Consider the following 14,465-nt stretch of genomic DNA (forward strand, 5'->3'; position numbering starts at 1 on the left):
CTCCCTTGTTCTGGGCGCTGCACAGACCCCTTCGACCAAAATCAGGGCTCTCCTTTGTTCTGAGCACCACACAGATCCCCCTCACCCCCATGACCAAAATAAGGGTCCTCCCTTGTTCTGGGCGCTGCACAGACCCCTCCGACCAAAATCAGGGCTCTCCTTTGTTCTGAGCACCACACAGATCCCCCTCACCCCCATGACCAAAATAAGGGTCCTCCCTTGTTCTGGGCGCTACACAGACCCCTTCGACCAAAATCAGGGCTCTCCTTTGTTCTGAGCACCACACAGATCCCCCTCACCCCCATGACCAAAATAAGGGTCCTCCCTTGTTCTGGGCGCTGCACAGACCCCTTCGACCAAAATCAGGGCTCTCCTTTGTTCTGAGCACCACACAGATCCCCCTCACCCCCATGACCAAAATAAGGGTCCTCCCTTGTTCTGGGCGCTGCACAGACCCCTCCGACCAAAATCAGGGCTCTCCTTTGTTCTGAGCACCACACAGATCCCCCTCACCCCCATGACCAAAATAAGGGTCCTCCCTTGTTCTGGGCGCTGCACAGACCCCTCCGACCAAAATCAGGGCTCTCCTTTGTTCTGAGCACCACACAGATCCCCCTCACCCCCATGACCAAAATAAGGGTCCTCCCTTGTTCTGGGCGCTGCACAGACCCCTTCGACCAAAATCAGGGCTCTCCTTTGTTCTGAGCACCACACAGATCCCCCTCACCCCCATGACCAAAATAAGGGTCCTCCCTTGTTCTGGGCGCTACACAGACCCCTCCGACCAAAATCAGGGTTCTTCCCCCTTGCGCCTGGCACTGCACAAAGTGAATGACAGAGTTGACCATGTAAATAGACAAAATCTCCCTAGTCACACACAGGGAACCGAGGCTGCAGTGACTCACCCAAGGTGAAAACATCCACTCGATGTGCAGCAGCAGCCGGAAGAGTGAACAGAACGTTGGGAATCATTAAGAAAGGGAGAGAGAATCAGACAGAAAATATCCTGTTGCCTCTCTAGAAATCCATGGGACGCCCACCCCTCGAATACTGTGGGCAGGTGTGGTCGCCCCATCGCAGAAAAGTTCTATTGGAATTGGAAAAGGTTCAGGGATCTGGACCAGCTGCCGTGTGAGGAGAGATTGATCAGACTGGGACTGTTCGGCTTGGAAAAGAGGAGACTAAGGGAGGATATGACAGAGGTCTACAAAATCATAACAGGTGCGGAGAAAGTGAAGGAGTGTTATTTGCTCCTTCTCATAAAAGAAGAACTAGGGGTCACCTAATGAAATTAATAGGGAGCAGGTTTAAAACAAACACAAGGACGTATTTCTGCACCCAATGCACAGTTAACCTGGGGAACTCCTCGCCAGGGGATGTTGTGAAGGCCAAGACTATACCAGGGTTCAAAGAAGAACTAGATCAGTTCCTGGAGGACGGGTCCATCAATGGCTGTTAGCCAGGCCGCGCAGGGATGGGGTCCCTGGCCTCTGTTTGCCAGCAGCTGGGAATGGGTGACGGGCTGGGTCACTTGGTGACTCCCTGTTCTGTTCGTTCCCTCTGGGGTGCCTGGCACTGGGTGCGGTCGGCAGACAGGACACTGGGATAGATGGACGGTCGACCTGGCCCAGTCTGGCCGCTCTTAAGGTCACACAGTGGGACTACATGAGAGCAGCAGCCCTGAGTTTCAGAGCCAGGAGCTGGGCCCGGATCTTTCACCTCGAGCCCGGGCGGGGAGCGGAGCTCCGACGCCAGCCGGGCTGCGTTCTCACAGCGGGAAGGGGGGGCTGATGCCGCAGACGTGCCTGCTGCGGGGAGAGGAGCCGAATTAAACAGCCCCAGTTTCACCGCAGGGACTGAGGCAGGGAGACTGGCAGAATTCGGGCATGACCTGAGCTCCACGCAGCAGCCCCAGGAATGGGAGAACTGTCCCAGGTCTCAGCGCCAGCCTGCCCACCCAGCTGCTGTCCTGGCATGCCAGGGAGCGGGTGCAGGTGGCCCCAGCAGCTGGAGGGGTAGGGGGTGAGGACAGCCCCTCGAGACCCACCCCGCTGTGGAGTCATATAACACTCACAGCACACAGCAGGCAGGGGGAGGGACACGGGTGCAGACGCACCCATAGGGTTTAGCTAGAAACCCCCCCACCCAGCACATAAAGTTCACTCCACACGGCCGAGTTCTCCACACACACTTTATTCCAAAGGAGGGACCCCGTTTCCCCAAGGGACGGCACATGCCCTGAGCGCCCCACCCACGGAGATGCCGGGGGAAATGAGACTCCGGGATCGGCCTGTAGCCCCTTGCCAGGTGGGACACGCTGCGGGGTCCCGACTGCCCCGGGCAGCAGCAGGATCGCTGCGCAGGGGTGATCGCTCTGCACAGGCCCCCGCCCCCCCAATCCCCTCCCAGGCTCCCCGCTCTGAGCGGCCACCGGCAGGCAGGAGAACGCCTGGGAGCAGGGAAGGAGACGGACCCGGGGCGGGGGGCTTCCCGAGCGGTGTCTATCTATATATTTACACACAGTTCATGGGGCTCACCCCCCCAGCGGCTCCAGGGCGAATTGGTCCCACGTCCGGCTGCGGCCTTGCAGGGTGAGGAAGATGGACATGTGGCCCCCGCAGTGTCCGACGCAGTCGGGGACAGATGGGGAGTGGGGGAGGCACAGCCGCTCACTATGCCAGCCCCATCTCCTCCAGCACGCTGCGGGGTGACTCATCCTCCTGCAGCACAGAGATAAGGGGGGAGGGAGGGGCCGTCAGGGGGTAGGAGACAGAGTCCCTCTGTCCTCCCCCCACATGGGGAGCAGGTGGGAGTCCCATGGCAGAGATGTTGGGGGTCAGGGGGGTGCTGGGATTCAGGGACGGAGCCACCCGCGCCCCAGAGAGGGCAGGGACCCCTGTTGCGGGCAGAGTGGGGCGCTCTGAGCACTCACTTTCCCCCTCCCCTCAATCACCGGGCTGGTGTCAGCCTCGCCGGACTGTCCCCCCAGTGCAGTTTAGCGCCCCCCAGGATGGCTGGGACCCTGGGAATGTCTCCCGTCACCCCCCGCATTAACCCCCAAGGTGCCGGAGAGGGCTGGATTTAGTTCCCACTAACCCTGCCATGCCAGCCCCACAGCGCCCCCCGGGGACGAGTGAGGGACCCAGTCCCGTCTCCCCCCTCCCCACACACAGCAGGCTGGGCGTTAACCCCTCGGACGCCAGGTGGGGTGGTGGCTGGAGTTCGCGAGCGAGAAGCGGCTGTTTTCTGCTGGCAGCCCGGTCGCCCACGCCGAGCGCAGGAGAGAGCTGCAGAGCCCAATGATTCATCCCCCTGCACCACAGCCCAGGCAATGAGACAGCACCTGCAGTGGGAGCACCCCCCCACACGCTGCGACACAGCAGGATCCCAGCCCCCTCGCCCCAGCTGCTGGTGTGTGAAGGGAGGTGGTCGTGGGAGCAGGGCACAGGGGAGAAGTGGGGGGCTGCTCGGCTCTGGTCCCCATCCCTGGGAGCGCGGTGGCACCCCAGGGGTTCGTGCCCAGCTCAGTGGTGGTACTGTCTCCGGGGGTGCCGGCGTGGGGTAATTCCCGTCTCTGGATGCAGGCAGGAGCAGGTCAAACCCAGCACGACATGACCGCAGCCTGGCTCTGCTCCAGCCGGGGGGCACTGGCAGGTTACCCCCCCAACTGCTCCGGCCCCCCTACCTCCTGCAGCAGGTCAGCCTGCTCGATGGCCTTCAGCACGCTCTTCTTGGAGGTATCCTGGATCTCCCCGCCCATGAGGAACTCGTCCAGGATGAAATAGGCCTTCTCGAAGTTGAAGATGATATCCAGCTCGCACACCTGGGGCAGGAGGGGGGAGTATCAGAGCTGCCTGGAGCCGGGGAGAGAACCCAGGAGTCCTGGCTCCCAGCGCCCCTGCTCTATCCCACCAGCCCCCACTCCCCTCAGAGCCGGGGAGAGAACCCAGGAGTCCTGGCTCCCAGCCCCCTGCTCTGACCCACCAGCCCCCACTCCCCTCCCAGAGCCGGGGAGAGAACCCAGGAGTCCTGGCTCCCAGCCCCTCCCTGCTCTAACCACCAGCCCCCACTCCCCTCCCAGAGCCGGGGAGAGAACCCAGGAGTCCTGGCTCCCAGCCCCCCTGCTTTAAACTCCCAGACCCCACTCCCCTCCCAGAGCCAGGGAGAGAATCCAGGAGTCCTGGCTCACAGCCCCCCTGCTCTATCCCACCAGCCCCTGCTCCCCTCCCAGAGCCGGGGAAAGAACCCAGGAGTCCTGGCTCCCAGCCCCCCTGCTTTAATCTCCCAGACCCCACTCCCCTCCCAGAGCCAGGGACAGAACCCAGGAGTCCTGGATACCAGCCCCTACTCCCCTCCCAGAGCTGGGGAGAGAACCAGGAGTCCTGGCTCCCACACCCCCTGCTCTGACCCACCAGCCCCTACTCCCCTCCCAGAGCCAGGCAGAGAACCCAGGAGTCCTGGCTCCCATCCCCCCTGCTGTATTCCACCAGCCCCCCTGCCCTCCCAGAGCCAGGGAGAGAACCCAGGAGTCCTGGCTCCCATCCCCCCTGCTGTATTCCACCAGCCCCCATTCCCCTTCCAGAGCTGGGGAGAGAACCCAGGAGTCCAAGCTCCCAGCTCCACTGCTCTAACCCACCAGACCCCACCTGTGACAAAGTGGGACTGTTCTTAATGTTTCCTCTGAATACTGTGTGGGTGCCTCAGTTTCCCCTATGCATTTCTTAAGTCTCCAGTAGGCATAAATGGCTAACACTCTGTCTCCTGGCAACAGATGGCCTGGGCTCCGCCCCCTGCAAAGGTGCCAGCTGAAGGTGTTGGAGACAAAGAGATCAGGTGACCTCCTGCCTCCTGGCCCGGGGAAAGGAATTGAGCAGAGAGGAGGGGCTGGGGGGGGGTGTTTCAGTTTGGAGGTAGCAGGGGATGAGGAGTGAGGGCAGACGTGGGGGTCTGGCTCACTGCCCCCCAGAAAGGACCCGGCTGAGAGGTCCAGTCCACGGTACCTACAAGCTCTGTTTTAGACCCTGTTCCTGTCATCGAATAAACCTCTGTGTTGCTGGCTGGCTGAGAGTCACGTCTGACTGCGAAGTGGGGGTGCAGGACCCTGTGGCCCCCCCCAGGACCCCACTGGCGCGACTCGCTGTGGGAAGCGCACGGAGGGGCAGAGGATGCTGAATGCTCCAAGGAGAGACACAGGAGGTGAAGCCGTGTGAGCCAGAGACAGTCTGCCCCAAGGGAGAGGGGGCTCCCCAAAGTCCTACCTGGCTTTGTGGGGAGCAGTTCCAGAGCAGCGCCCGGGGACTCTGTGACACCCACTCCCCTCCCAGAGCCGGGAGAGAACCCAGGGGTCCTGGCTCCCAGGCCCCCTGCTCTGACCCACCAGCCCCCACCCCGTCCCACAGCTGGGGAAAAGAACCCAGGAGTCCTGGCTCCCAGCCCCTGCACTCCACTAGCCCCCAGCCCTGTGTTAGCAGCTCTGCTCCCCTCTCAGAGGAAGGGGTGTATACAGCTGGGAGGGGGGTGAAAATGTGACAAAGTGGGAATTTTTTGTAATATATTTTATGTTGCCGATGTGTGCCTCAGTTTCCCCCTGTACTCTGCACGGCTCCCCACTGGGGTAACAAGGACTAAGGGAACATCCACCCATGCAGTGCGCGTGGTGAAGGCGCTCCGTGCCGACGGGAGAGACGCTCTCTCACCAGCCCTGGAGCCACACGAGTGGGCTGAATGGGTCATTAAAAGGATCGACCCGGCGGGCCGGACATTAACGCCTGGGGTGGAGGATTCCCCGCAGGGAACGCCACAGGACGGAGAGGCGCGGGGCGGGGGCTTTGGAAGACGCTAGCTGCTCCCTGCTGGCCTGACTAGGGTAGGGCAGCCGAGCGTGTGAGCCGGGAAATGGGGCGAGACACCCCAGTTTGGGAACGGCGGCCGGCGAGAGGCTCAGTCTAGGAGGGGTGGAGGCCGCGGGACCTGCTCTGGGTGGCTCCCAAAGCCTGCAGCTCTGTGACAGGGAATTAGCTGGATTAGCCGGGCCTGCTAAGCCCAATTAGCATTTCTATTCCCCGCGGCTCAGCGGGCAGGGCTCCTGGCGCCAGCCTGGGGGGATTAACGAGGCAGGGTTAATGGGCGGGGGATTAGCTGGGATTGGACACCGCCCGCCCACCCACAGGGCCCTGCCCGAGCGCCAGAGCCAGCCACATGGATCAGAGACTCCTGGGGGCACTCAAGGCCCCTGCCCAGCGTCAGCAAGTCCCACTGCCCGTCTCCAGGGCACCACACCCACCCTAGGGTCACTGCTTGCCCCATACCCCCGGGCCCCGGCTGCAGGGTGCACGTGGGGAGGGGCACACTCACGCTGCCGAAGTATTTGTCCAGCAGCTCCACGTATCGGTGGATCAGCTCCAGTGTGATTAGCTCGTTGTCCTGGCCTTCGATGGCGCAGCAGAAGTACAGGCTGGCGTACCTGCGGGCGAGCGGCAGAGGGCTCAGCTGGGGGGGTGAGATCCCAGCCAGCACAGGCCTGGGAGTGTACATGGGGGGGGTGGCACATCCCCATGCCCCCCCTCGCTGCTGGGGGGCACAACTCCTACTACCCAAATCTCCCCCTGGGCTGGGCTGAGCCAGGCCGGACCCGCATGGGAGGCTGCCCAGGGTGCTGCGTGGTTCCCATAATCAGCTCTGATCCCAGGGCCCTGCAGGACGGGCAGAGTCAGAGACCCCTGACCCTCCCTCTACGTCCCCCGCCCCTCCTGGGCCCAGAGCAGGGCAACGCAAGGGGAAACTGCTCCCCACCCCAGGTTCCCCACGGCCCGTTCAGCCCTCCGGCGCCTCTGCTCAGGTGGCCAGCGTGGGAGGGGGCAGGTGCTGACAATGCCCTGTGACGGGGGGCTGGGCTCTGGCTCCCAGCCTGGCAACGGGTCCGTGACGAGATGATACTGCAGGCTACCGGCCACTGCACGCCTGGAGATGGGGTAAGGCTGGGGCACTGACCCCCTCTGGCCCCAGGGTGGGGACTGGTTGGCTCAGGGGGGCGGGGAATGGGGCAGAGGCCTGTCCGCTCTGGGGGGCACCAACTCCCACTCGGCCCCAGGGCAGGGACTGGTTGGCTCAGGGGGGCGGGGAATGGGGCAGAGGTCTGTCCCCTCTGGGGGTCGCCGGCTCCCACACAGCCTGAGGGCAGGGACTGGCTGGCTCAGGGGGGCAGGGAATGGGGCAGGGGCCTGTCCCCTCTGGGGGGCGCTGGCTCCCACCCAGCCCCAGGGCAGGGACTGGCTGGCTCAGGGGGGCAGGGAATGGGGCAGAGGCCTGTCCCCTCGGGGGGGCACCGACTCCCACCGAGCCCCAGGGCAGGGACTGGCTGGCTCAGGGGGGCAGGGAATGGGGCAGGGGCCTGTCCCCTCTGGGGGGCACCGACTCCCACTTGGCCCCAGGGCAGGGACTGGCTGGCTCAGGGGGCAGGGAATGGGGCAGGGGCCTGTCCCCTCTAGGGGGCGCCGGCTCCCACCCGGCCCCAGGGCAGGGACTGGCTGGCTCAGGGGGCAGGGAATGGGGCAGGGGCCTGTCCCCTCTAGGGGGCGCCGGCTCCCACCCGGCCCCAGGGCAGGGACTGGCTGGCTCAGGGGGCAGGGAATGGGGCAGGGGCCTGTCCCCTCTGGGGGGCGCCGGCTCCCACCCGGCCCCAGGGCAGGGACTGGCTGGCTCAGGGGGGCAGGGAATGGGGCAGGGGCCTGTCCCCTCTGGGGGGCACCGACTCCCACTCGGCCCCAGGGCAGGGACTGGCTGGCTCAGGGGGCCGGGAATGGGGCAGGGGCCTGTCCCCTCTAGGGGGCGCCGGCTCCCACCCGGCCCCAGGGCAGGGACTGGCTGGCTCAGGGGGGTGGGAATGGGGCAGGGACCTGTCCCCTCTGGGGGGCACCGACTCCCACTTGGCCCCAGGGCAGGGACTGGCTGGCTCAGGGGGCCGGGAATGGGGCAGGGACCTGTCCCCTCTTGGGGGCGCCGGCTCCCACCCGGCCCCAGGGCAGGGACTGGCTGGCTCAGGGGGCCGGGAATGGGGCAGGGACCTGTCCCCTCTTGGGGGCGCCAGCTCCCACCCGGCCCCAGGGCAGGGACTGGCTGGCTCAGGGGGGCAGGGAATGGGGCAGGGGCCTGTCCCCTCTGGGGGGCACCGGCTCCCACCCGGCCCCAGGGCGGGGACTGGCTGGCTCAGGAGGGCAGGGAATGGGGCAGGGGCCTGTCCCCTCTGGGCGGCACCGACTCTCACTTGGCCCCAGGGCAGGGACTGGCTGGCTCAGGGGGGCGGGGAATGGGGCAGGGGCCTGTCCCCTCTAGGGGGCGCCGGCTCCCACCCGGCCCCAGGGCAGGGACTGGCTGGCTCAGGGGGCAGGGAACGGGGCAGGGGCCTGGCCCCTCTGGGGGGCGCCGGCTCCCCCCCGGCCCCAGGGCAGGGACTGGCTGGCTCAGGGGGGCAGGGAATGGGGCAGGGGCCTGGCCCCTCTGGGGGGCACTGGCTCCCACCCGGCCCCAGGGCAGGGACTGGCTGGCTCAGAGGGGCGGGAATGGGGCAGGGGCCTGTCCCCTCTAGGGGGCGCCGGCTCCCCCCCGGCCCCAGGGCAGGGACTGGCTGGCTCAGGGGGCAGGGAATGGGGCAGGGGCCTGTCCCCTCTAGGGGGCGCCGGCTCCCACCCGGCCCCAGGGCAGGGACTGGCTGGCTCAGGGGGCAGGGAATGGGGCAGGGACCTGTCCCCTCTTGGGGGCGCCGGCTCCCACCCGGCCCCAGGGCAGGGACTGGCTGGCTCAGGGGGCCGGGAATGGGGCAGGGACCTGTCCCCTCTTGGGGGCGCCAGCTCCCACCCGGCCCCAGGGCAGGGACTGGCTGGCTCAGGGGGGCAGGGAATGGGGCAGGGGCCTGTCCCCTCTGGGGGGCACCGGCTCCCACCCGGCCCCAGGGCAGGGACTGGCTGGCTCAGGAGGGCAGGGAATGGGGCAGGGGCCTGTCCCCTCTGGGCGGCACCGACTCTCACTTGGCCCCAGGGCAGGGACTGGCTGGCTCAGGGGGGCGGGAATGGGGCAGGGGCCTGTCCCCTCTAGGGGGCGCCGGCTCCCACCCGGCCCCAGGGCAGGGACTGGCTGGCTCAGGGGGCAGGGAACGGGGAAGGGGCCTGGCCCCTCTGGGGGGCGCCGGCTCCCCCCCGGCCCCAGGGCAGGGACTGGCTGGCTCAGGGGGGCAGGGAACGGGGCAGGGGCCTGGCCCCTCTGGGGGGCACTGGCTCCCACCCGGCCCCAGGGCAGGGACTGGCTGGCTCAGAGGGGCGGGAATGGGGCAGGGGCCTGTCCCCTCTAGGGGGCGCCGGCTCCCACCCGGCCCCAGGGCAGGGACTGGCTGGCTCAGGGGGGCAGGGAATGGGGCAGGGGCCTGTCCCCTCTAGGGGGCGCTGGCATCAGGAAAATTCCCTCCTCCCCTAGGGTGGTGGTGGACGGGGGGAAGAGCTGTGTGTGGAGGGGATTATGGGGGGGTTGTGCATTTGAGGGGGGAGCCATCTGCTCGAGCTGCCCCCCAGGACTGGGACCCTCACAGCTAATCAGCTCCTGCCGGATGGGGCTCCGACACCCCCCCCCCCCAGGGCAGAGAGGCAGCTGCAGGCACTGACTCACCTGGCCAGGGGGTGGGGCCGCCGCCGCTCCCAGCCCGACGGGGCCGCCAGGTGCGTGGAAGGGAGGGGGCAGGGCTGGCCTGGACCCAGGGCGGCTGGCAGCAACCGTGGGGGACGCGGGGGGGACCTCACCTTTTGTAGACCACCTTGAGGTCCCGCCACTCGAGGAAGCTGCACATCTTGGGCTTGCGGGCCAGCACCACCTGCATCAGCTCCCGCACCATCTTCTTCTTCTCCTTCTCCGAGCTGGCCAGGTACCACTTCTGCAGCCGCAGCTTCCCCTGCCGGCTGAATAGCAGCATGAACCGCATCTGCGCCGGGGGGAGAGAGCGGGGCGGGGCGGGTCAGGGCAGGGCCGCGGGGCGCCTGGGGTCCAGCCCTGGGGGAATCCCTGTCCCCCCCCGGTTCCGTGCCTCGGTTTCCCCACCCGGTGACACTGAGCGTGGCTGACAGGCGGCTGGGGTCGTTCGTTGGGTGACTCGGGGCCAGTCCCTGTCCCCTCCTAGTTCCGTGCCTCGGTTTCCCCACCCGGTGACACTGAGCATGGCTGACAGGCGGCTGGGGTCTATCCTTGGGTGACTCGGGGCCAGTCCCTGTCCTCCCTTCCGACCCCGGTTCCGTGCCTCAGTTTCCCCACCCAGTGACACTGAGTGCGGCAGACAGGTGGCTGGGAGCGCCAGGGTCGGGGGGCAGCAAGGCCCCTAGCCAGGCTAATTCCCCCCATCCCCTCAGGTTGGGACCCTCCTAGCTACAGCAGGTGTTAATGGGCTCCTGGCGCCCCCCAGAGGCCGCTTGGGCCCTGGCACGCACCAGCTGGCAGAAGGTGTCCCTGGAGCAGTGCCCCCCCAGGCCCCCGTGTGAGCCCTGGCACGGCCCCAGCCCCAGAGGGGTTAACGAAGCCATCCGGGCGGGCCAAGGATCCAGCGCCCGTGGCTGGGCGAGCCGGAAACAATCCGTTCCGGGCCAGGGAGCCGGATGAAGACGTCAGCGTCTGAGTCTGGGCCCGACCAGCCCCGACCCGTCCCAGCCATCTCCATTAGTCACGATGCGCTGACGCAAACCCGCCCGGCCTGTTCGCTGGGGCAGCCCCACTCCTTTCAAACGGGCCCCGCGGAGGAGCTGCTCGGCACTGCTCCTGGAGGGCAGGTCCCGTCTACACTAGGGGTTGTAACAGTCCCATCACAACAGTTCAGCTGCACACACGATCTCCTCCCGGGACTGCTCTGGTGTTGACGCCACTCCTCCGCCCCACCGCGCTCTGACGCAGCACCTCGAGCGTTGTGCCGTCACCCCCCAGCAAAATGCACAGCGCCTGACACGTGGCACGGGCAGGTCCCGTCTACACTAGGGGTTGTAACAGTCCCATCACAACAGTCCAGCAGCACACACGATCTCCTCCCGGGACTGCTCTGGTGTTGACACCACTCCTCCGCCCCACCGTGCTCCGACGCAGCACCTCGAGCGTTGTGCCGTCACCCCCCAGCAAAACGCACAGCGCCTGACACGTGGCACGGGCAGGTCCCGTTTACACTAGGGGTTGTAACAGTCCCATCACAACAGTTCAGCTGCACACACGATCTCCTCCCGGGACTGCTCTGGTGTTGACACCACTCCTCCGCCCCACCGCGCTCCGACGCAGCACCTTGAGCGTTGTGCCGTCACCCCCCACACAAAACGCACAGCGCCTGACACGTGGCACGGGCAGGTCCTGTCTACACTAGGGGTTGTAAAAGTCCCATCACAACAGTTCAGCTGCACACACGATCTCCTCCCGGGACTGCTCTGGTGTTGACACCACTCCTCCGCCCCACCACGCTCCGACGCAGCACCTCGAGCGTTGTGCCGTCACCCCCCAGCAAAACGCACAGCGCCTGACACGTGGCACGGGCAGGTCCCGTCTACACTAGGGGTTGTAAAAGTCCCATCACAACAGTTCAGCTGCACACACGATCTCCTCCCGGGACTGCTCTGGTGTTGACACCACTCCTCCGCCCCACCGCGCTCCGACGCAGCACCTCGAGCGTTGTGCCGTCGCCCCCCAGGAAAACGCACAGCGCCTGACACGTGGCACGGGCAGATCCTGTCTACACTAGGGGTTGTAACAGTCCCATCACAACAGTTCAGCTGCACACACGATCTCCTCCCGGGACTGCTCTGGTGTTGACACCACTCCTCCGCCCCACCGCGCTCCGACGCAGCACCTTGAGCGTTGTGCCGTCACCCCCCAGCAAAACGCACAGCGCCTGACACGTGGCACGGGCAGGTCCTGTCTACACTAGGGGTTGTAAAAGTCCCATCACAACAGTTCAGCTGCACACACGATCTCCTCCCGGGACTGCTCTGGTGTTGACACCACTCCTCCGCCCCACCACGCTCCGACGCAGCACCTCGAGCGTTGTGCCGTCACCCCCCAGCAAAACGCACAGCGCCTGACACGTGGCACGGGCAGGTCCCGTCTACACTAGGGGTTGTAAAAGTCCCATCACAACAGTTCAGCTGCACACACGATCTCCTCCCGGGACTGCTCTGGTGTTGACACCACTCCTCCGCCCCACCGCGCTCCGACGCAGCACCTCGAGCGTTGTGCCGTCGCCCCCCAGGAAAACGCACAGCGCCTGACACGTGGCACGGGCAGATCCTGTCTACACTAGGGGTTGTAACAGTCCCATCACAACAGTTCAGCTGCACACACGATCTCCTCCCGGGACTGCTCTGGTGTTGACACCACTCCTCCGCCCCACCGCGCTCCGACGCAGCACCTTGAGCGTTGTGCCGTCACCCCCCCAGCAAAACGCACAGCGCCTGACACGTGGCACGGGCAGGTCCCGTCTACACTAGGGGTTGTAACAGTCCCATCACAACAGTTCAGCTGCACACACGATCTCCTCCCGGGACTGCTCTGGTGTTGACACCACTCCTCCGCCCCACCGCGCTCCGACGCAGCACCTTGAGCGTTGTGCCGTCACCCCCCAGCAAAACGCACAGCGCCTGACACGTGGCACGGGCAGGTCCCGTCTACACTAGGGGTTGTAACAGTCCCATCACAACAGTTCAGCTGCACACACGATCTCCATCCGGGACTGCTCTGGTGTTGACACCACTCCTCTGCCCCACCGTGCTCCGACGCAGCACCTCGAGCGTTGTGCCGTCGCCCCCCAGGAAAACGCACAGCGCCTGACACGTGGCACGGGCAGGTCCTGTCTACACTAGGGGTGGCCAGAAGCCAGCTCCTCGCCGTCACAAACCCGCATCGACGTCAGACGCAGCCCCCCCGTGTGTGGCCGTATCTCAGGGGTTCAGCCACACCCACCAGCCCGGCCTCCGGAGCGCAGGTCCCGTCTACACTAGGGGCAGGAACAGTGTTCGAAGCCATGGCACGGCCGGGGTACCCAGCACGTGGCAAGCACGTTAAGATCATGGGGCGGAGCGGGGGTCGTTCAGGGGCGCGGCTGTTCACGAGACAGCGCGTGGGGCAGGTGCGCCCTGGGCCCCGACCCCCGACTGCGGGAACGTCGCAGATGGGAGGCAAACCCAGCCCCACTGGCAACCCGCCCCCTTCGTCAGCCCCCACGGACACGGGCGCTGGGGCCACCGCGCCCTGCCGCCCGGACTCCTGGGTCCCTGAGTGCCCAGCGGTCCCGGCCAGGAGTGTGCCCCCCACCCAGCCCAGCCCCCCGCCATGAGCTGCCATCTCTGGGCTGCCCCCCAGCTCAGCCTCCCCACTTCCCCCCCAGCCCCACTCCCCACGGGGACAGTGCCCCACGTGCTGCCCCAGCCCCCCTCGCCAGGTGCTCCGGCCCCCCCACGGGCTCCCCCCAAGGGATCAGCCCCCCCCCACGGGCTCCCCCAGCTCCTTCCCCCCCAGGGATCAGCCCCCCCCACGGGCTCCCCCCAAGGGATCAGCCCCCCCCCACGGGCTCCCCCAGCTCCTTCCCCCCCAGGGATCAGCCCCCCCGGGCTCCCCCCGGGCCTCCCGCCCAAGGGATCACCCCCCCTCCCCCACGGGATCACCCCCCCCACGGGCTCCCCCAGCCTCCCCCCACGGGCTCTCCCCCCCAGGGCCAGGCACCCCCGGTGACAGTTGCCCCACGGGCTGCCCTAGCCCCCCCAGCCAGGGGTCCGGCCCCCAGCCCCTACCCCGCGCTCACCATGGCGCCGCCTCCCCCCCCGCTCCGGTCCGCCTCGCTCAACCTGGCCAGGTACCGAGCCCGCGCCCGGCCTCCCCGCGCTGCGCATGCGCCGGGGAACGAGGGGCAGGAGCCACTTCCGGGAGGGGCGGGGCGGGGAGAGGGAGAGCCGTTTCCATGGCAACGGGGGCAGGGTGGTTGTGCGGGGGGGGGGATCTGTAACCGTGGCAACGGGGGCAAACTGGAGAGGGGTGAGGGACCCATAACAAGGGGCAGGAGCCACTTCCGGAAAGAGGCGAGGGGGAAGTTGTTCCATGGCAACGGGGCGAGCTGGAGGGGGTGGGTGACCTGTAACCATGGGCAACGGGGGCAAGAGTGGGCGTTTCCGTGGCAACAGGGGCAAGATGGAGGTTGCAGGGGCCTGTAACCATGGCAATAGGGCACGAGGGAGCTGTGTCCTGGCAACAGGGCGAGCTGGAGGGATGGGGGACCTGTAACCATGGCAATGGGGCAAGAGTGGGCCATTTCATGGCAACAGGGGCAAGATGGAGGTGCAGGGAACCTTGTAACCATGGCAAATAGTCACGGAGGGAGCTGTGTCCATGGCAACATGGCGAGACTGGGAGGGTTGGGTGACCTGTACCATGGCAATGGGCAAGAGTGGGCCATTTCCATGGCAACAGGG

The 14,465-nt window shown here is 66.5% G+C and overlaps 1 protein-coding gene across 1 annotated transcript; it reads right to left on the bottom strand.

Annotated features, from left to right (window-relative positions):
- Positions 1–2,184: 2,184 nt before the first annotated feature.
- Positions 2,185–13,889, bottom strand: AP1S1 (adaptor related protein complex 1 subunit sigma 1). The gene is given in 6 exon segments (XM_030547036.1): positions 2,185–2,720; positions 3,686–3,823; positions 6,355–6,463; positions 9,786–9,964; positions 13,802–13,861; positions 13,863–13,889. Coding segments are annotated over 6 exon segments (561 nt in total). The 3' UTR covers positions 2,185–2,672.
- Positions 13,890–14,465: the final 576 nt, after the last annotated feature.

The sequence above is a fragment of the Gopherus evgoodei genome, unplaced genomic scaffold, assembly GCF_007399415.2.
Source record: "Gopherus evgoodei ecotype Sinaloan lineage unplaced genomic scaffold, rGopEvg1_v1.p scaffold_51_arrow_ctg1, whole genome shotgun sequence".
NCBI lineage: Eukaryota > Metazoa > Chordata > Testudines > Testudinidae > Gopherus > Gopherus evgoodei.